At 44.3% G+C, this 20,398-nt stretch overlaps 1 protein-coding gene across 4 annotated transcripts in view; it reads left to right on the top strand.

The window, feature by feature from the left end:
* Positions 1–20,398, top strand: part of HDAC7 (histone deacetylase 7) — a 686,142-nt gene that overhangs the window by 441,584 nt on the left and 224,160 nt on the right. For all 4 annotated transcript variants that reach the window (XM_086964199.1, XM_086964189.1, XM_086964206.1 and 1 more), the window contains one exon: positions 17,647–17,846. In XM_086964199.1, the coding sequence (XP_086820325.1) occupies positions 17,647–17,846 (200 nt within the window). The remainder of the gene's footprint in view (positions 1–17,646; positions 17,847–20,398) is intronic.

The raw sequence follows: 20,398 nt of genomic DNA, 5'->3' as shown, positions 1-20,398 counted from the left end.
CTTGATATTAACTTACACTGGGATCAGTAGGTGCATGAAACATTTCCAGTATCCTGGTAGCACCAGTCATCCAAAAGTATTTTGTGTTCTTTTAAAGCTCACTTGTGTATGTACATGTGCTGCCAGTATTGATACCCTGGGATGGTTTGTAATTTGACCTGTTTTCATCCTTCCTCAGTTGTGCAGTGTTGGACTGTTACTTCACCGGGTGGCAGTGTGATGCTGGGGCTCAGTGGTGGACTTTCCTGGAAGTTAGAGGAGTGGTGGGGTAGGTGTGTGGTACTCTGAGCTGGGAGTCAGGTGGCAGTGTAACAGGGATACTGTGGTTGTCAGAGGAGAAGTGGTTGTAATGTTAGGGGGTGCTACTGCTTGTGATATGACAAGGTAATAGAAAGGGATTATGTAGTGGAGTGATGGGGAACCGTACTTTGGTAGTGACAGATGGTAATGTGGGTCTCTCAGGTGGTATTGCTATGGTATTGGTGATAGCGCTGTGGTGGAATAGAGGAAGGTGGTATTGTTAGACCAGTTTTACTGCAGTCGGGATTAGCAGGGCATTTATTTTGCGACTGTGCCATGCTGTAATGTGGTTGGATTATATTGTTGGAGAAATGTAGTGCTTGGCTTACTTGTGATTTGCATTGGGTGGTAGTGAATAGTGTTGTGGTGCTGGAAGGTGCTAACGTGGTAGTGCTGAGGTGGTTGTGTGTTGATTGGGGAGTGTCTAGGGCTGAGGTGGGGTTGCCAGCGTGGTGGTGTGGGAGAGTATTGAGATGATATAGTGGTAAAGTGATGCAGAGATATTTTAAGGTGGTCCAGTGGGGCGTTAGTGTGTTGTTGGTGGGTAGCAGAGTGGTGATGGTTGGTGGTAGTCTGTCTTTTGCAGTGAAGTAGTATTATGCGAGTGAGGATTATGGTATGATGGTGACTGAGGATGTGCGGTAGTGTTATGTGGCAGTGCAGTGGTCAACATAGTTATGGAAATCTATGGGTTGGTAGCATGGTTCGGAGTACGAAGCGTTGTCCTGTTGGTGGCAGAGAATTTCTGGGACTGGGAGATTACCTCTTGTAGACTCCACCAGAGAAGGGCTTAGAGTGATGGAGTTCTGTGCATTGAAATTTTGAAATACTTTAGCCGGAGTTAATCCTTGGCAAAGGGAGCTCTCGGTATTACTAACAGTACAGGCTTTGTGTGCTGGGTTGGCTCTGATTGCTAGGTGTGATATTTTCATAATTTTCATGTAATCATGAGCCCGCCGCCACAGACATTTGCACCAGTTTTAATCCTTTTAGAGTGTCTCTCTCATTGCTGATTGCTCAAATAGGTCTAATTACACACACATTGTTTTTATTAGGTATATCATGAGTGCATGATTGTAAGCCTATTATGAGATTTAACAAACTGGATTTTGCTTTGGGGTTGTGCTAAAAAAGTGGCACAATCCCAATGCGAAATCTGGGCCTCAACTAATTTTACATTTTTTTAAAAACCCTGCCACAGCTCTCTGATGGATGTCACATGTGGTTTTTCTGAGTCCCCAGATAGATCATGCAGTCTGTGTGTTCCCTTTTGTACTGCCAGTCACCGGTGTATTCAACTGTCTAGCCTTTCACCGTGGCATGTATGTGCATGTAACTTGCATGATCGAGGTAACTGTTAGCAGCAATACTATGTGTCTCTCTTCGGAGACTCGGACATCTTCTGCTCACCGTGCTTTCCCCCCCCCCCACCCCCCCCCAAGGGGCGGCAATCTGAGGGGTAGCCCCGGGCGCCACAAGCTCTAGCTACGGTCGCCCTTTCTTGATAATATGGCCCATCGTGCTAAATGAAAGGCGTAAAAAGTCTGCATGAATTTTTCTGAGCGTAGTGAAATCAGAGTAATTGTCTATTTCAAATGTAATCCACAATATTTTTTATAAATGTGCATAATATAGGTAAGTGGTGTGGTTTAAATAATGTAAGATCCTGCTCGATTTATAATTGCTTTTTTGTCTTTCCTGTAAAAGTTATGTGAATTTTCCGTAGTGTATTTATACTGTATTGCAGCATTTATACAACGCTTACTACCCATGTGGGATGCTGAAGTGCTTGCCTACAGGAGCAGCACGCTACACCTTGTTGGGTGTGTGGTTGGAAAGATGTTTTTGTTTTGCTCCTGTGTTGGAAGTGTTTCCATGTCGTGGGTGATGACTACCGAGGTGCACTAATCGTGTTCTGTATGGGACGCAGCACGAGCGTTGTGTGAGATGATGAAGTGTAAGAGACAAATGCACAGTTTTATGATTTATGCCCCTTTATGGTATATTATATGATAAAATGTGCTTATCTGGTTACTGCACTGGATTGTCCAGACTGAGATTTTGCTTACACTTGTGGACCTGAGGTGTCATGGCTGGAGGGACAGAGAAGTGGAGAGATCTGTTGGGATGGAGGTTTTTAATACCATCTGATATCTTAGCGAGATGTATAGAAGCAGTCAGATTGTGTAGATATTTGGGACCTGCAGGGAATGGATTATATTAAAACCCTCCAAAATTGTCCAGTAATGTGTGATATCTGTCGTCAGTTATTTTATGCCTGTTTATTGGGTGATGTTTGGCTCTACATTGCTGGTAAAGGACAATCCTCATAGCAGATATGCCTTGTGACTTATTAGGTAGAAGCTGTTGTTTATTCCTGACTGCTGTGTATTATGGTTTTAGTATTATTGTGAGCCATAACTCTGAAAATATGGAAGTACATAAAATATAATGCCACCGTGAACCATAAGTCTGCCTTTTCATTTGCTTACCTGCATAATGAAAGTATTTTGCTAGTTGAGTTGTTTGCAATCCATGGGTTGTAAGCTGAGTATTGCATTTGAGGATGCAACTCTATTCTTGACTCTATTACTGGGATGCTTGTGATGCAGTTGCCTAGGAAATAGCCACATTTTTAAGTGTCTTTGGAAGTGTATATAGCACTAGGTGCTTCTAATACTGGCTGGTAGTGAGTTCCAGAGTTTGGCGATTGCACTGCAAAAGCATTGCCTCATATGGATTTCTTGTGGTAAGGTGGTATGATAAGTGGTGCTAGCCTGGAGCGCAGTGTTCTGTTTGGGTTATATTGCTTGAATTTAACTTGTATGTATAGACGTCCTTTTTCTTCGTAGGTTCTTTGGACAATGAAGAGTGCCCTGAGCATTGCCTTTCTAGTCAAGCTATACAGTGGAGAGATCGCAGAACTGTAGCGGTGTGTTCTCATGGATAAAGGTGGAGAAGAAGCCTTGCCTCAGCATCTTGGATTAGATGTATTTTTTTGTATAATGGAATGCGGATGCGCCAAGGCATAGGCTGTTGGCTTAGTCAAGCTTGTAGAGTATGAGTAGGGCTCCTGGTTATATGGTATTTTTTTTGTTGACATTTCCGTCTGTATTTACCTCTATTTATTTTTTGCTAATTTAATCTGAATTGATCCATATTTATTTTGGGGCTTGTGGAAAAATAAAGCTAAAATGAGTACATTTCCGCGTTTATTTAACTGGTAAATATGCACTCATATGTTTGTTATTGTTGTCTTCTAGCTGTTGTTATTGATAGGTGTGTGTAACTTGAAGGTGATGATGTTGTGGTTGCTTCAGCTTATGGGGAGTTGTTTGTAACTGTGGCTTGTCCTAAGGATGCAAATTTGACATCTAACATGTGTCCTGCACAGTGAGTTGGGCCACAAACTATTTATTGTAGGTTGAAGGCTTCAGGTTGGTTCCGATAGCTGTGGTTTTGGTTAGCTCCTACTTGTCAACCCAAATGTTGAGGTCTCCTAGAATGCATACGTTTGGGTGGTCCAAGTTACTGTATCAATTAGGACTGATTCACGTCCATGGTGAGATTTTCAATTATAGTTATTAGTAGTTTTTTCTTTCAATGGATGACAGCTAGGCCGCCTCTAATGTTGGAAATACGATTTTTGTTCATGATGTGGACTTCAGGAGGGGTGGATATGTGGCATGTGGGTGCAGAATCTTATATAAGCTATCTTTCTATGTCAAGTTGAGGTTGTTTATTTATCTTGCATTGAAGAGCAGGCATTTTGTTCTGTTTCTTTCTTCTTTATATCTTATAGTAAGGAAGGCGGTGGAGGAGAATAGGATATTTTGTTGTGGCAGGTTTGGGGTGAATTCTGCTTGTGGCTTTTGATGAAGGTGGCGGGAGATTGGTTAGAGAAATGTGGACTTTGGCATGTATACTTGTGTGTAGGCTTTATGTGGTGGGTCAGGGTGTCCTAAAATCTGTGTTTGGTGACTTGTGTGGAGTGTGGGGGATTGTGGTCTGAAGGTTTGCCAATTATCTGACCTGTCTGTCGCATTCAGACACAATTTTATGCTAGTTGTTGGATTCACAATGGCGGGGGCTGTCAGAGGAGCTAGCTCTTGCAACCTTCCACTAACTTTTATGATTGTGTTCAGTGTCTACTGTGGTTTTGATTTAAAAAAGTTTTATTGGCAGTTTCAGAAAGATGAAAACAAAGGCGAATGTTGACAAGTATACATAAGTGGTACATACCGTTAGCAACTGAGTGGTTGTAATACATGCATTTAAGATATTAGCTATAGCAAGGATGCCGGAATAGAAGACAGTAAGTACCGATAATCAAACAATCAACAATAATCTTACCGAAATATAACACAAAGTACTAAAAAACTGAGGAAATCATAGGCAAGACAGTACAAAAAATGACAGTATGAGCAGTAGTATCGCTAGGTTGGTCCACAGGTTGATGAAATTTCTTAAATTGAGCTGACTTGTATCCAGCTATGTAGATAGAGAAGCACCGGCTGATTTAAAGTGTAGAAGAGAGGGGGGGAGGGGCTGGGTCGAGGGAGTGTGAGGGTGACTCATGGGGGTTTGTGGGCACTAAAGTAGTTGTCAAGGATGATCCACATGCACCTCCGAGGGGGGCGCCATGGGAGTGTTGAAGAGATATATTATCAGTGCCTCGAAGATGAATTACCCAGTTTAGCCAGCAGGCATAGTTAGCTTTCCGGGTATCTTTCCAGTTATTGAGGACTACCTTTACAGCAGCCATGAGTAGTAGGTCCAATAAAGCCCTGTCATTGTCATTGAGGGAATTGGCTTTGAGTAACCCAAAGACTAGGTATGGCAATTCTCTGGGTTAGGAGAAAGAAAAGACTTTATTGATAAATTCAAAGACTTTATCCCAGTAGGGGACCACACATTCACATTGGAGGATGAGATGGTCAAGGTCACCTTCAGCACACTTACAGTTCCAGCAGAATGCGTCAGCTCTGATATTGTGGGTGAAAAGACGTGCTGGTGTCCAGAAGGCTTTATGAAGTAGCCAGAATTTAGTCTGGGATAGTGTAGGGCTGGTTTTGTGGCGCATGCAGGAGTCCCAGGTTTTGGCCCATTCTACGTCTGAGATGGGGAAAGAGGAGTATGTTGCCCAAAACTGTGTGAGATGTTCAGTAAGATTGGAGTGTTGCGGGCCTAAGAGTTTATAGATCCAGGACACTTGATGGCCTGGAGAGGTAGGACGGGAGAGAGGGAGGGCTTGCAGAGAGCTTTGCCCTAGTAATCGCTGTCTTTATATTCAGGAAGTTATTATATTCAAGTGAATCAAGATCATATTTGGATTGGAAAACTTTGAAAGAGCGGGGATATGTTCCTTCATATAGTTGGTGTGGGAAAAAGATGCCCTTATTAATCCAGAGGTGATTATATAGTGGTTTGCCCTTGTAAAGCACGGTAGGGTTATGCCATATCGGCTCCCAATGTGAGCGTCGGATGGAAATAGCACGTAGCTTATCAACTTTAGGAAGGGCAACTCTTGTATTTTGAAAAATAGGTTTCGAGCAGGTGATTGTATTCAGCTTCGCGGACAGGACAGCCGCCGGGGCGACATTCCAGAGAAGGGCTTTCTCTATCTCACGCCACACGGGGCTATAGCCTGCAGGGGGTGACAACCAGTAGGAGCCCTGTTTGGCTAGAAACGCAGTTTGGTATCTTTTGAAATCCACCAGGTTGCCCCCCCTAAGGATTTGTCCAGACAAAGTTTCTTTAAGCTAATTCGTGCTTTTTTCCCTTTCCAAAGAAAATTGGTGAGTGTGGCATCTAATTTGTGATGAAATTCCGGGGATAAAGTAAGGGGCAGCATAGTGATGAGATAGTTTACCAGTGGGGAGATCATAATTTTAATGGCCTCAATTCTTCCCCACCAGGTTATAAATCGGGGAGACCAACCGTCGACTTGCGTTTTAATTTTCTCTAAGGTTGTTTTTTCATTACGCTGAAGGGTTTCAATAAGAGTGCTACCAAATTCAATTCCGACGTATTTAATGAAGCCGGACTGCCAGTACAAGCCCGAATTAGCCAGCATGTCTTTGGTACTGAGTATGTTCAGAGGTTTAACCTCAGACTTATCCCGGTTTAATTTGTAGCCGGAATGGAGGGAATAGTTTTCTATAGTGGTCATAAGGGCCTCGATGGAGGAGTCTGGCTGTTCGGTGACCACCAGGATGTCATCCGGATATGCGGCCAATTTTATTCGCATGCCCTCAAATTCCACACCTTTGATATTATCGTTTCGTTTTATATCGACTATGAGAGGTTCAAGGGCAAGGAGGAAAAGAGCTGGAGAGAGGGGGCAACCCTGTCTGGTTCCTTGTTCTAAACAGAAAGATTCGGAAAGGGAACCGTTTATGGCGATTCGGGCGGACGGGGAGGAGTAGAGGGCAATTACCATGTCGATATAGGACTTCCCCAGGTTAAAAGATTGCATACAATGCTGTAGAAAGAGACACAACACCCTGTTGAACGCCTTTTCCGCGTCCAGGGCGATGGCAATGGAGGGAGTAGCTGTTATTTTGGCTTTTTCTAAGACATGGCAAAGCAATCTCGTATTATCATTGGACATACGTTATTTGAGGAACCCCACCTGAGAATTACTAATTAATTTAGGTAGGATTGCATTCAATCGGTTGGCTAGGGTTTTTGCGTACATTTTGCAGTCCAGATTTATGAGCGCGATTGGGCGGTAGTTTTTCGTTAGAAGGGTATCTTTCCCTTCTTTCGGGATAATAATTATGGTGGCCTCACTCATTGAATCAGTGACACCACCCTTTGCTTTAAAGGACTGGAAGAGGTTCAGGAGGACAGGGCTGATAATTCCCTCAAACTCCTTATAGAAGTTGGCCGAGAAGCCGTCAGGGCCTGGGGCCTTATTGCTCTTAAGGGTTTTGATTGAGGCAGAGATTTCCTGCACTGTGATGGGGGAGCCTAACTTGGAGCTGTCCTCATCAGAGAGTCTTGGGAGGTCTAACGAGTTCAGGTACTTGGTGCATGCTTCCGTGTTAAACGCCATCTTGTTTTTATATAGGTCTTCATAGAAAGATTGGAAGGTGTGCAGGATGTTGTTTTGCTTGGTGTGGATGTTGTTGGCATGGTCTTTTATGGAGGCTATATGAAATTGTTTTTTCTTATGTTTGAGGTAAGACATGAGTAGTTTCCCGGCCTTATTACCCTCGCAGAGTTTCAGTGCCTTGAATTTATTTATCCTTACCCCAGCACGTTTGCTCATTATTGCATTGTATTCGTACTTCATTTTAGTGAGGCAGTCTAAAATGGAGTTAATATTTAATTCGGCCGCATGGGAGATTTCCAATGCCTTGATATCTCTTTCTTGAGATTTTCTAGTTCTAGATTCAGCTTTTTGTTAATTTGTGCTCGGATGCCAATAATGACACCCTTAATTGTCGCTTTAAAGGCATCCCACAGAACCGATATGCCCGAGCCTGGTAAGTCGTTCAATGTGAAGTATTCGCGTATGGTGTTCTCTATCCGTTTTTTATTTACAGGTTCGGACAGGATGTCTTCATTAAAGCGCCAACGTTTCTGGGGGATGATAGAGCGTGAGCCTGCTAGTTTAGTGTAGATACAGGAGTGGTCCGAGACCAGCTTGGGTGCTATGTCAGTCTCCTCTATGAGGTGTGTGAATGGGCTAGAGATTAGTATGTAGTCGATTCTTGAATAAGAATTGTGGGGAGCCGAATAAAATGTATAGTCTCTCCCGTCTGGGTTTTGTAGGCACCAGGAGTCGCGTAGGTTGTATTTGGAGCAGAGACGGTTTAGTATATCATGGGAACGTGAAGGGTGATATGTGCATTTGGATTGGCAGTCCAGAAGGGGGTCTAGGGGGAGGTTGAAGTCCCACCCACAATCAAGAGCTCATCTTGGGGAATGTTTTCTACTGCAGATGAGACGGATTTCCAGAACTCTGGGACAAGAGATTTTGGCTCATATATGTTTACTACCTGAATAGGGTCATCGTCTCTCATGAGGTGTGCCACAATCATTCTGCCATCATTATCGTGAGTATGTGACATCATAGAAATGTTTGACTTTTTCGAGACTAGGGTGATCACCCCCCTTTTCTTGTGGACTGCAGAGGAACAAAGGGTGTGCGAGATCCAATGCTGCTTAAAGAACTCAGCATCTTCTTTTGAAAGTTTTGTCTCCGGCAGCAGGATGATATCACCTTTGGATTTTGCTAAATAGTCAAGTACTTTTCTGCGTTTAATTGGGTGAGTAAGACCCTTGACGTTTAAGGATACTATATTGAGGCTTTCTGCCAGGGATTTGACTTGAGTCATCTAGCCGTTAAGTGTCGCAAGGGAAGTGGCCGGATGGAACTGTGCAATCTATGGGACTAGTATGTTGCGATGCGGGGGAGTGTATTACATAGCTAGGAATTATGAGCTGTAGAAATCCTCTTAAGTCAGCGAACATGTGGCAGCCAATATTGTGATAGTCAGATGGGCCGGCTACATGGGATACATCTGATACTACATTTGAAGTCTGTGCAGCGGATAAAAAAAGAAGTAAAGGAAACAATACTGAAACGATTACATTTACCCCATGTCCCCCTAATCCTCCCTCCTCCTGATGCCCCTGATTACCCTCCCCCCCCCCCCCCCCCCCCCCCCCAAGAATTCGAACTTAGGAGCTGCGACGGCAGTACCGTCAAGGGTCAACACAGGATTATGTAATAGGGTAATAGATCAACAGGAGAATCAACATGCTGAGCGATCGTAGCATAACTGGGCAACCGTACATAGCATAACATGGAGATCAGGGCCTCAATGCAAGGTTCAGGGCCATCAGACATGCAACGTTACAACTATAAGTCTAGCAACTGTGAGCAAATATTAGCGTTTCGGGTGGTAACAATTTATAATCCCATAAGGCCTGCAAATGAATGAATGAACACATATGAGGAGTATCTACGAGGAGTAAAGCAGCGTGATGGTAGGAAAACAGCTCAACTGTATGGAATTGAAAGAGGCTCTGCCACCAAGAACATATGTGATACATGAAGTACCCGGGGGTTCAGGTGAGGCTCAAGTATATCAACAATGGAGCACCTGCGACAGGTTTTAACAGTTTTAAACAGATTGAGGGAGAATGAAGTTGTACATTTTTCAAGAGCAAAACTCCCCATGAGGACTGAGACCAATACCACTAGACATTGCTACTTTTCTATAAGTAAATGGTGTCTCTTATAGTCAGGACAGTTGATGACAATGGCAATGACTGAAATTCGTGCTTAACGAGTATCTAAAAGGCTTCGAGATAGAGCAGTGGCTCACCAGACCAAGCATACCACAGTCAGTGACTAGCAGAATCGTGTGTTTCCGTTTTCCGTTTGTTAGAAGATCCGCTTGAGGAGTCCATGGATTGTGGAGGGGAGTCTTCCAGATGACGTGCAAGGTCATGGGGGTTCGAGAAGAAGCGTGGTTTACCATGGTCGATGATCTTAAACCTTGCCGGACCTGCGAACGAGAATTGAATACCCTTTGACTTCAGCTTATCTCTCAATGACAGGAAACCTTTTCTTGTCTCAACAGTCTCTTTGGAATTATCCTGAGTGAAGATTATACAATGTCCTTCCCAGGTTATGTGATGTTTTTTCTGACAAATTTTAAAATGGCCTCGCTATGTTGAAATCGGAGAGGTTTGCAGATCAAGGGACAAGGGCATTTTTTTCCTTGGGAGATGAATGTCGGTATTCTATGATCCCTGTCTAGCTCCAGGCCGTGGTGGAAGTTAATTCCCGTCACTGTTGGGATCCATGCTTCCAGGAAGGCCACACAAGATTCTGCATCTTTTTCTGAATCTTCCGGCACACCAAAGATGCGTACATTACCCCTCCTATTACGATCCTCTAACTCTGCATTTTGGCGCTTGAGGTCTTGAGTAGTGTTCTGAAGGTGTTGTATTATTTTGAACGAATGGGTTGTTTTATCTTCTACGTCGCCTATCCGTTGTTCTGCTTCACTGATGCTTTTGTTCATAGAGTTCATGTCTGCTCTGATCGCTATGAGCTCCAGTTGCATGGTATCGGTGTTACCTTTTGTGGACTTAGCCAAGTCGTGGACCTCCACCAATTTCTTAAGAATCATGTCCAATGTACTTGTTAGGTCTGATTTAGCTTTGATAGGCGATTCAGATAATGTTGGTTCGGGTCTTACTTTCTTGTTGTCTCTCTCTGCCATCTTTGTATGTTCGTCAGGCACAGGGGGAGACGAGAAGATACCAGGTGACGCGAGGTTACTCCATAGGCACTAAAAAGTAAGTATCCGTCCGTGTGGTAAATTGTTTGCTTCTTATTATTTACTTGCGGCAGGAAGCGAGATGAAGAGAGGAATAAGACCGCAGATATAAGTGCTGGTGAAGTTATGCTCGCTATTGATGGAAGGCAAGAGCAAATCCGGAGGAAATAGTTTTGTTTCTTTACACTGTAGTCGGAGATCACTCACAGGTGGTCCATCGGTGAGAGCGGAGGAGCGAGAGGATCAGCCAGGCATGAAACCTCAGGGAGAGAGCCAGATGATCAGCTAGGATAAAGTTAGGCCATAGGAGACTCAGCCAGGCATCTACGTGGGGAAGATGAAGATCCCATTCGCGACACACACACTGTGCAGAGGAGCCCGCTGCTGTCCCCACTACGGTAGGACGGTAGGTTAACAGCAGTAGGCTGATAGCAGGTTAGCAGAGGGTTAACAGTAGATCATAGAGGGATGGCTCCTGGTATATAACTTCTTGATGCCGGTTGAAATCAGCAGTGGCAGTAGGTTCCAGAGAGTAGGACAGCACCTGGATAGCCCCTGGTCAACACCTGGATAGCACCTGGTCAGCCAGGTACGGGAATCAGCAATCTGCAGGCTTTGGCAGGCTCTGGCAGTAATGGCAGGCTTTGTCAGGCTTTGGCAGTAATGGCAGTTTTTTTGGCAACAGTAACAGTTCACCTCTGTTCACCGTGAGGCTACAGGACCCCAGACCACATATCCCCCTACTGTTTCCGACTCTTATCTACTTTTCGCGCTCTCTCCTTCCCGCCGTCGCTGCCATTTTGGAATCAGGCAGGGTGAAGGCTGATGTTGTGTTTGCAGAGTGAGTAGCTGGCTCAGCGCTGGGGTGGAGGCAGAAAAGGAGGCACAAGGCTCTCGCCGGTATCTAGGGAGTATGAGGGTCGGCTCACTCCCACGAATGCAACAGAAACGGGAGATTGTAGCGTTGCAGCCGCTCCTCCTCCATTATGGGGTCAGGCAGGAGAAGTGCAAAGTGAGGCGGGTGAGTTCTTTAACGTTAATCTTCTCAGCGCGCTTATGTGTGCTCAACGCTCACCTTAGGCGTATGTTGGTGGCTCGCCAGTGTACCCGGTTGAAGTCTAGTCGAGGACCAGAGAGCGGGTGATCAGGGTTGGAGGTCTGCGATGGTCAGTGCCATTTCGGGTTTAGCAGAGATGCTGTGGTCGTCCGCTTACAAGCCCAAAACTCTTGCTCACAGCATTTCAATCACCCAGTTCTGGTCCCTGGGTGTGCTGTACGGGAAGCGGTGCCTAGGGCCTTCAAATCAGGCCAGAGACGACGCAGCGTGAAATGCCAGTTCTCTGCTTTTAGTTTAATAAATTTATGAGTGAGTGCCACTGATTTATAAAAGATTCAGTAAAAAGACATTTGTCAAATTAAATTAGCGCTGTGCATAAATGTTTCTTTTGTTGAGCTATACAGTACTTTTGTGGTCATTTTTTCACATGTACATTTTAATATCCAGAGTCGAGCTGTATGGCTTATAGTGATTTTGTAGTATTAGAAGATTGGATTCTGAGCATTCCATTGAAGGTTCATGAGTGGTTCAGGGCCAATAATGTCTGGTTTAGGCCGCCTGATCCAACATTTCAATGTTAGTTTTTCAAGTTCTCCCTTTTTAATTTTGAATATTCTACCCTATGACGGTGGTATGCTCGAATAGGTTGTAAAATGGAACCATGACTCCCTTTAGAAACGCCATTTTTCACAATGCATATGCCTTTAACACACACATGTTTATATTTTTCAGGTAAGTATGTAATCCATACTAATATAATAAAGAGAGAGCCCAAACCTTTGAGGCAGGTAATCTCAGGAACCACAGCACCAATCACAACACCCAATACAGCGTTGGAAAGGGCAGTTGCAGCAGAAGGACATAGGCTATGCAGATGCCCACCATATACTTTTAAAAGGTAAAAGAACCGTGCCAGCAAAGTACTCCCTTGTGGGCGTGTCTGCGTTGTGCTGTGGGCGTGTGCTGGGGGGCGTGACAAACGCTGGGGGCGTGTGGTACGTTCCGCCCTTCATGCCATGTCTCATATCGTGTGCTAATCCCACCCTGCTCCCTTTAAATACCCCTGCACCCCATAATCATAACCCACCCTTTCTCCTTAAAATACCCCAACACCCTTAAACACTAACCCATCTTAACCCTATAAATATACCCTGTACCCCAAAACCCAAACCTATCCCTAAGCCTTAAAAATACCACTGTACCCCAAAACCCAAACCTAGCCCTGAACCCTATAAATACCCCTGTACCTCAAAACCCAAACCTATCCCTGAACCCTAAAAATACCCCTGTACCCCAAAACCCAAACCATCCCTGATCCCTAAAAATACCACTGTACCCCAAAAACTAAACCTACCCCTGAACCCTAAAATACCCCTGTACCCCAAAACCCAAACCTAGCCCTGAATCCTATAAATAACTCTGTACCCCAAAACCCAAACCTACCCCTGAACCCTAAAATACCCCTGTACCCCAAAACCCAAACCAGCCCTGATCCCTAAAAATACCACTGTACCCTAAAAACTAAACCTACCCCTGAACCCTAAAATACCCCTGTACCCCAAAACCCAAACCTAGCCCTGAATCCTATAAATAACCCTGTACCCCAAAACCCAAACCTACCCCTGAACCCTAAAATACCCCTGTACCCCAAAACTAAAACCTAGCCCTGAACGCTAAAAATACCCCTGTACCCCAAAACCCAAACCTAGCCCTGAACCGTTAAAATACCCCTATACCCCAAAACCCAAACCTACCCCTGAACCCTAAAATACCCCTATACCCCAAAACACAAACCTAGCTCTGAACCCTAAAAATACCCCTGTACCCCAAAACCCACAACTTTATCTGAACCCTTAAAATTCCCCAACACCCCAAAACATATACCTCAGTACCCCAAAACATGTACCCCTATACCCATACTTACCTTATCCAAACAATTAAAAAAAAACATGCTTTTACCATTCATGCATTTACAACGAATTTCTTTGTAAATGTATGCGTGGTAAAAGCATATAAAATGTAATGCCATGTGTTATAATGGCATTGCGGAGTCATGGTACTTTCGTAATGAAAGTATGCGGAGTGATGGTATGCGGAAAGAAAGTTGCGGAATAATGGGTGTTTACCCTCCCCGGTAAGTACATTGGTGGCACGGCGGCCCACATCTCCAGCAACATTCTCATATTTTTTCACCACCCATTTGAAAAATGCACAAGTCTCTTTCATTGAGCACCGACATACACTTTTAGACTCACCTCTTGCCACAAGTTCTAGAATTGCGAACTTTAGAGCTGGGGAGCTACGTTCGAATCTCGGCATCAGCTCAACATCCTGTGATTCCAGGCAAATCGCTTTGTCTCCCCATGCCTACCACAAATAAATGTGTGCTTCTGTAATGTAAATTGTGCTTATGCCATGTTGTCAAGTTCGCGCTATATAATATTGCAAAGAAAAATAAAGTAGGGAAACTTGAGTTCACACACTACTGAACGCGCACACTTAAGTGCATCAGCAGTGCACTGTGAATCGGAGCGTTTCACAGCCCTGTCACAAATAAGAAATGCTATCAAAACGAAATCCTACAAAACAATATTCTACTGGCCGGCAGCAATTCATACCCTGACAACGTCGGGACGGGCTGATATTCCATAATAATATAATAAAGAGAGAGCCCAAACATTTGAGGCGGGCAATCTCAGGAACCACAGCACCAATCACAACACCCAATACAGCGATGGAAAGGGCAGTTGCAGCAGAAGGACATAGGCTATGCAGACGTCCACCATATCCATTTAAAAGGTAAAAGAACTGTGCTAGGAAAGTAGTCCCTTGTGGGCATGTCTGCGTTGTGCTGTGGGCGTGTGCTGGGGGCGTGACAAACGCTGGGGGCGTGTGGTACATTCCGCCCTTCATGCCATGTCTCATATCGTGTGCTAATCCCACCCTGCTCCCTTAAATACCCCTGCACCCCATAATCATAACCCACCTTACTCCTTAAAATACCCCAACACCCTTAAACACTAACCCATCTTAACCCTATAAATATACCCTGCACCCCAAAACCCAAACCTATCCCTAAACCCTAAAAATACCCCTGTTCCCCAAAACTAGCCCTGAACCCTATAAATTCCCCTGTACCTCAAAACCCAAACCTACCCCTGAACCCTAAAAATACCCCTGTACCCCAAAACCCAAACCTAGCCCTGATCCCTAAAAATACCACTGTACCCCAAAACCCAAACCTACCCTTGAACCCTAAAATACCCCTGTACCCCAAAACCCAAACCTAGTCCTGAACCCTTAAAATGCCCCTGTACCCCAAAACCCAAACCTACCCCTGAACCCTAAAAATACCCCTATACCCCAAAACCCAAACCTAGCCCTGACCCCTAAAAATACCCCTGTACCCCAAAACCCATACTTATCCCTAAACGCTAAAACTACCCCTGTACCCCATAACCCAAAACTATATCTGAACCCTTAAAATACCTAAACACCCCAAAACATATACCTCAGTACCCCAAAACATATACCCCTATACCCATACTTACCTTATCCAAACATTAAAAAAAACATGCTTTTACCATTCACGCATTTTCTACGAATTTCGTTGTAAATGTATGCGTGGTAAAAGCATATAAAATGTAATGTCATGCGTTATAATGGTATTGCGGAGTCATCGTACTTTCGTAATGAAAGTATGCGGAGTGATGGTATTCGGAAAGAAAGTTGCGGAATTATGGGTATTTACCCTCCCCGGTAAGTACATTGGCGGCACGGCGGCCCACATCTCCAGCAACAAACTCATATTTTTTCACCACCCATTTGAAAAATGCACAGGTCTCTCTCATTGATGGCCAACACGACATACACTTTTAGACACACCTCCCGCCACAAATTCTAGAATTGCAAACTTTAGAACTGGGGAGCTACGTTTGAATCTTGTCATCAGCTCAACATCCTGTGATTCCAGGCAAATTGCTTTGTCTCCCCGTGCCTACCACAAATGAATGTGTTCTTCTGTAATGTAAATTGTGCTCATGCCATGTTGTCGAGTTCGCGCTATATAATATTGCAAGGAAAAATAAAGTAGGGAAACTCGAGTTCACACACTACTGAACGCGCACTCTTAAGTGCATCAGCAGTGCACTGTGAATCGGAGCGTTTCACAGGCCTGTCACAGATAAGAAATGCTATCAAAACGAAATCCTACAAAACAATATTCTACTGGCCGGCAGCAATTCATACCCGGAAAACGTCGGCACGGGCTGCTAGTTCAATATAAGATGGTGACATTTTTCAAGTGTTAAGGATTGGGAGCTTCGCCGCATGCTCGCCCCTTATCGATAACTGTTGGGGTTGGGAGATAGTTGTGTCGATTTATCATCCAGAATCTAACGGAATGGTTGAGAGATTTAATGGAGTACTTAACACCTTGCGTGCGGTAGGATTTACCGCCGGGTGCTGAGCCCTAACGAAAACGGGCTTGGTCATGATGGAACGGTTCCGTCATTAGCACAGCTCAACCGATGCTCATGACGGAACCGTTCCGTCATGACCATCGAAAGGGTTAAGGAAACCATTACCTTGGCAAAGTCGTTATCCTTGGATTGGAAAGGTGAGGTTCTGAAGAAAGGGGAGGAGTACAGAATGTCTCCTCATGGTACGACGGGGAAAACCCCTTTTATATTATTCTGTGGTAGAGTACCTAACATATTTGTAGAACCTCCTTGGATCAACAAATATGAGTTAGCCAAGGGAAAAGAAAGTGTGTGTGTCGGTAATGACATATAAAAAAGGGAAGAAAAGAAAGCCACTGAAAGGAAAAGTTATTTTGATACAAAGAATGCTGTAAAAAAAACTTTGGTGAAGGTTGGAGATTGGGTCATGATTAAAAGGCCTGGTCTGGGTGGTAATTCTATTTTGAAATTCATTAAGACTCTTATGGTCATCAAAGTTTTTAAGAATGCTATTAAAACTCAGGATCATCGCATTTGGAATCTAAACAGAGTTGTGGTGGTTAAAGGAAAAATGGATGAGAAGTGTAATTCAAATTTAGACAATACTAGTTCTACTCCTGTTAGTCCCTTTAAAAAAATGGATATAAATAGTAATGTATTGAAAAACACTTGTTGCTCTTTCAGGACAATCAAACGTCCTGGTCATCTTACTGATTATGTTTAACTTTTCTTATGGATATTTATGTTATTGGTTAAAGAAGGGAGGTGTGTGGTGTGTCAATTTAGATGACATCTGTATAGTTTGGAATCACTTGATGTCATCTTTTCATCTTAGTAGGCTGTACACATGTTTTCATGGAATCTTATGCATTTCATGTAGAACTTGTTATGACTTGAGATGTGCTTCAGTTGAAGCTGTAACCTGTATCCTGTTGGATGGGATCTTCTTATGAGAATAAACCAACTTTAACAGCCTTCCTGTGTCCAGTCTCCTATATCAGGAATGATTCAGCAGCACTAAGGGGACATGGCAGAAATATGTTAGTACGTAATCATCATGGTAGATGTACTGACAAGTTTTGGTGGGCAGAACTTCCCTTACTTAATTCTGGTGCAGTGCCCCAAGTGTGCTTTGATGTTTGTATGTGTAAAAAGTCTCTTGAGTAAGTGCTCTATCTCTAATATTTCAACATGTCTGAAATATGTTTCTCACACTTCTCATAAAGTGGAATGTCTTGCCTTTATTCATATTAAGATTGGTTCAATAACGACACAATGTTTGTTTTCATTTGGATCATCGGCAGTGAATTGCTCAGATCCAAGTATGTAACTGATGGATAAAACGGATGTCCCTTGTGTCTGCATGCACACGTCGTTTACATTTTTAGGAAAATGTAAAAATATACTCCTTTCGGTGGGTCTGGTTCACGTAAACACAATACAAATAAATGAATACAAGGCATGAGCTAAATGATCCATCCAGTGTCCTTTGCTCTGATGTGTTCTCTTCCTTCTGTCCCAGGAATCCTGCCCTTCCACTTTGCTCACCAATTCATCTCTGCTGACCGGTTGTCAGTCTCAAGCCCTCATAAACCTCTTGGACGCACACGGTCGGAACCTCTCCCTCAAAACCAAAAAACAGCGCAGCACCAGCAGCAAATGTACCAGGCTCAGCACGCCCACTTCCTAGAAAGGTTTAAATCCAACACAATCCTTGGCAAGGTAAGTCACAGCTGTTGCGTGATCCGCCTACTCTGAACTCACCATGCTGGTGTCCATGCGTAGTAGAGGTCTTCATTATGTTATGTGTTAAAGTGGCAGTGCCCTGAGAAGTGAAGTCCTACTGAGTGTATCTTTAGGGGAGTGGTACTTTTATGTACTTGGTTGTGTAGCAGCATGGAGGGTGCTGCAGCAGAATGGATACTCCTTGAAGTGGTTTAGATTGTGCAGCTAGATGGCATGTTTTTCATTTTGCAACAAGCTTGTCTGTGGAGCACAGGTGGGAACTGGCAGCAGGACATCATTGTGTAGCAGTTGTCAAAAGGTTTGCGATTCTGCAGAATGATGGAAATTGTTCAGCAACTTTAGAATTTCTAGATGAGATCCCGTTGCAGGTGGATATTGTGCATCACAGTGGCCATTGTGTAGGAGAAGGTTTGAGATAGACATTACATAGCAAGTTTAGGAAGAACTAGCAGGGGATATTTTGACCATATCCACAGGTATGCAGCAGGTTGAAACAGCATCGGTTATTGATTAGTTTATTGGCCGCTTGATAGGTCTGGGGGTCTCTAGTTGGCAATGGTATTCACCTTTGTCCAAATAGGGACCCTTACTTCTAAGCCAAGATAAGGGGATTACACTCCTTAATAACCCCTACTCACCCCCTTGGTAGCTTGGCTCAAGCAGACAGGCCTATCTCAGAGGCAGTGTCTTAAGCATTTGTGAATATACACAACAATAAAGTGAAAACACTACAGGTGGACACAACTCAGGTTTTATAAAAATAAGTATTCTTTATATAGACTTAACACAATACCACAAATGACAAAAATCCACAATACTACACTTAAGATGCTTAAAAGATGATTAAAAGTTGCTTATGAATGCAACAAAGTTCTCAACAAAGTACCTGGATGTGTAACGAAAAGTAAACAAAAGGTTTGCAAAAGGGGAGATGCGTCGGTTCCGTGATCCGGGGAAGATGATGCATCGTGCCTCAATGCTTGTGCAGAGTAGGGGATGCGTTGTGATCCTTACCGGTGCGGCGGTGATGCGTAGATTCTCGGCCTGCGGGCCCGTTGCGGTGCGCAAGATGGCGCCTTGATACGATGCGATGATCCTGTTGCGATGCGAGAAAATGGCGCCCTTGATGCAACGATGCAATGACGATGCGTAGACGCCCTGGCAGCCTTGCGATGACTCTGTACTTTGGAGCCGCGACAGGTGATGCGATGGTGACTCTCACAATGGCGTCATGCTTCTCCGGTAATGCGACAGCAGGCAGATTCGATGAACACATGCTTCCAGGGAGATGCGGCCAAGGCTCGCTTCTCCGGCGCTGCGACTATTTTAGCTGCTGCAGCGAAACGCTTCTTCTCGATGCGACGTGCTTCCAGCTCCCAGCGACACGCAAATGTCTGGAGTTGAGAATTCCCAGCAAGGAAATTCAGAGGGGAGCTGGAGATAAAGTCTTTTATCCCTGAGACTTCAGCAGGAGGCAAGCACAGTTCAAGCCCTTTGATAATATTCTGTAAATGATGAAAGTCTTTAAAAAGTTCCTTCTCCTTCCCTGGGCAATGAAGCAACCACTGCAGGCCAACCCAGCAAACAGCACACTGGCAGTGGTGCAGTAAAACTCCTGCAGCTTCCTTGGTTCTTCTCCTTGGCAAAGTGTTTCTTGTTCGAGAAGTGATCTAATTTCTTGGGATCAGGGTCCCAATATTTATACCCCAAAACCCTTTGTTCTCTGAAGGCAGAGAGGCCTCTGCCTAGTCAAAACCAGTTCCTGAGCACTTTTTTACATGACTCTCCTCTTCCTTTCACTGTGCAGGGCAGAGACATCAGCCGCCCTACAGGAGGTGGAGCCAGCACAGGGGAGGGAAGATACAGCTCTGGAGCACCTTGTTGACATGATTTCTTCTCTCCTTTCACAATGCAGGGCAGAGACGTCAGGCAAGCCTCGGGAGGTGGAGCCAGCATTGTTGAGGGAAGGCCCAGCCCTATTCAGGTCCCAGGTGCAGCTCCTCCCTCCCATCTAGATGCATAGCTCTCTATTCACCACTGGGCTGCCCCAGCCCTGTCACTCACAAACCCAGACAAGGAATACACAGCCTAGCAGAGGCAGGCCTGGACAGTTAGGCAAGAAAATACCTACTTTCTAAAAGTGGTATTTTCAAACACAGAATATTAAAACCAACTTTACTACAAGATGTGTTTTATCATTCTGAGTTCAGGCATATTAAATTCGAATTTCTACTATGTTCCCTGAGTCAGTTAGGATTATAAGAATGTAATAATCTATCTGCTCATTCTAACCTATGGAGAACAGGTAGCCTTCAATCGTGAAAAACGAAAATGGCTGCAATTCACTACTAGGGCATGCCACACACATCAGAGGATGTCCTACCTTATACTTACAATGCACCCTGCCCTTGGGTCTAATATGAAGCAAAGGGAAGGTTTAGGGACTGGCAAGTGAGTGCACTTGGCCAAGTCGACATGGCAGTGCTAGACTGCACACGGGCCTTGCAATGGCAGGCCTGAGACACACT

This window comes from Lissotriton vulgaris, chromosome 1_1 (assembly GCF_964263255.1).
Source record: "Lissotriton vulgaris chromosome 1_1, aLisVul1.2, whole genome shotgun sequence".
NCBI classification, from domain to species: domain Eukaryota; kingdom Metazoa; phylum Chordata; class Amphibia; order Caudata; family Salamandridae; genus Lissotriton; species Lissotriton vulgaris.
This window is presented reverse-complemented; position numbering and strand designations above follow the sequence as displayed.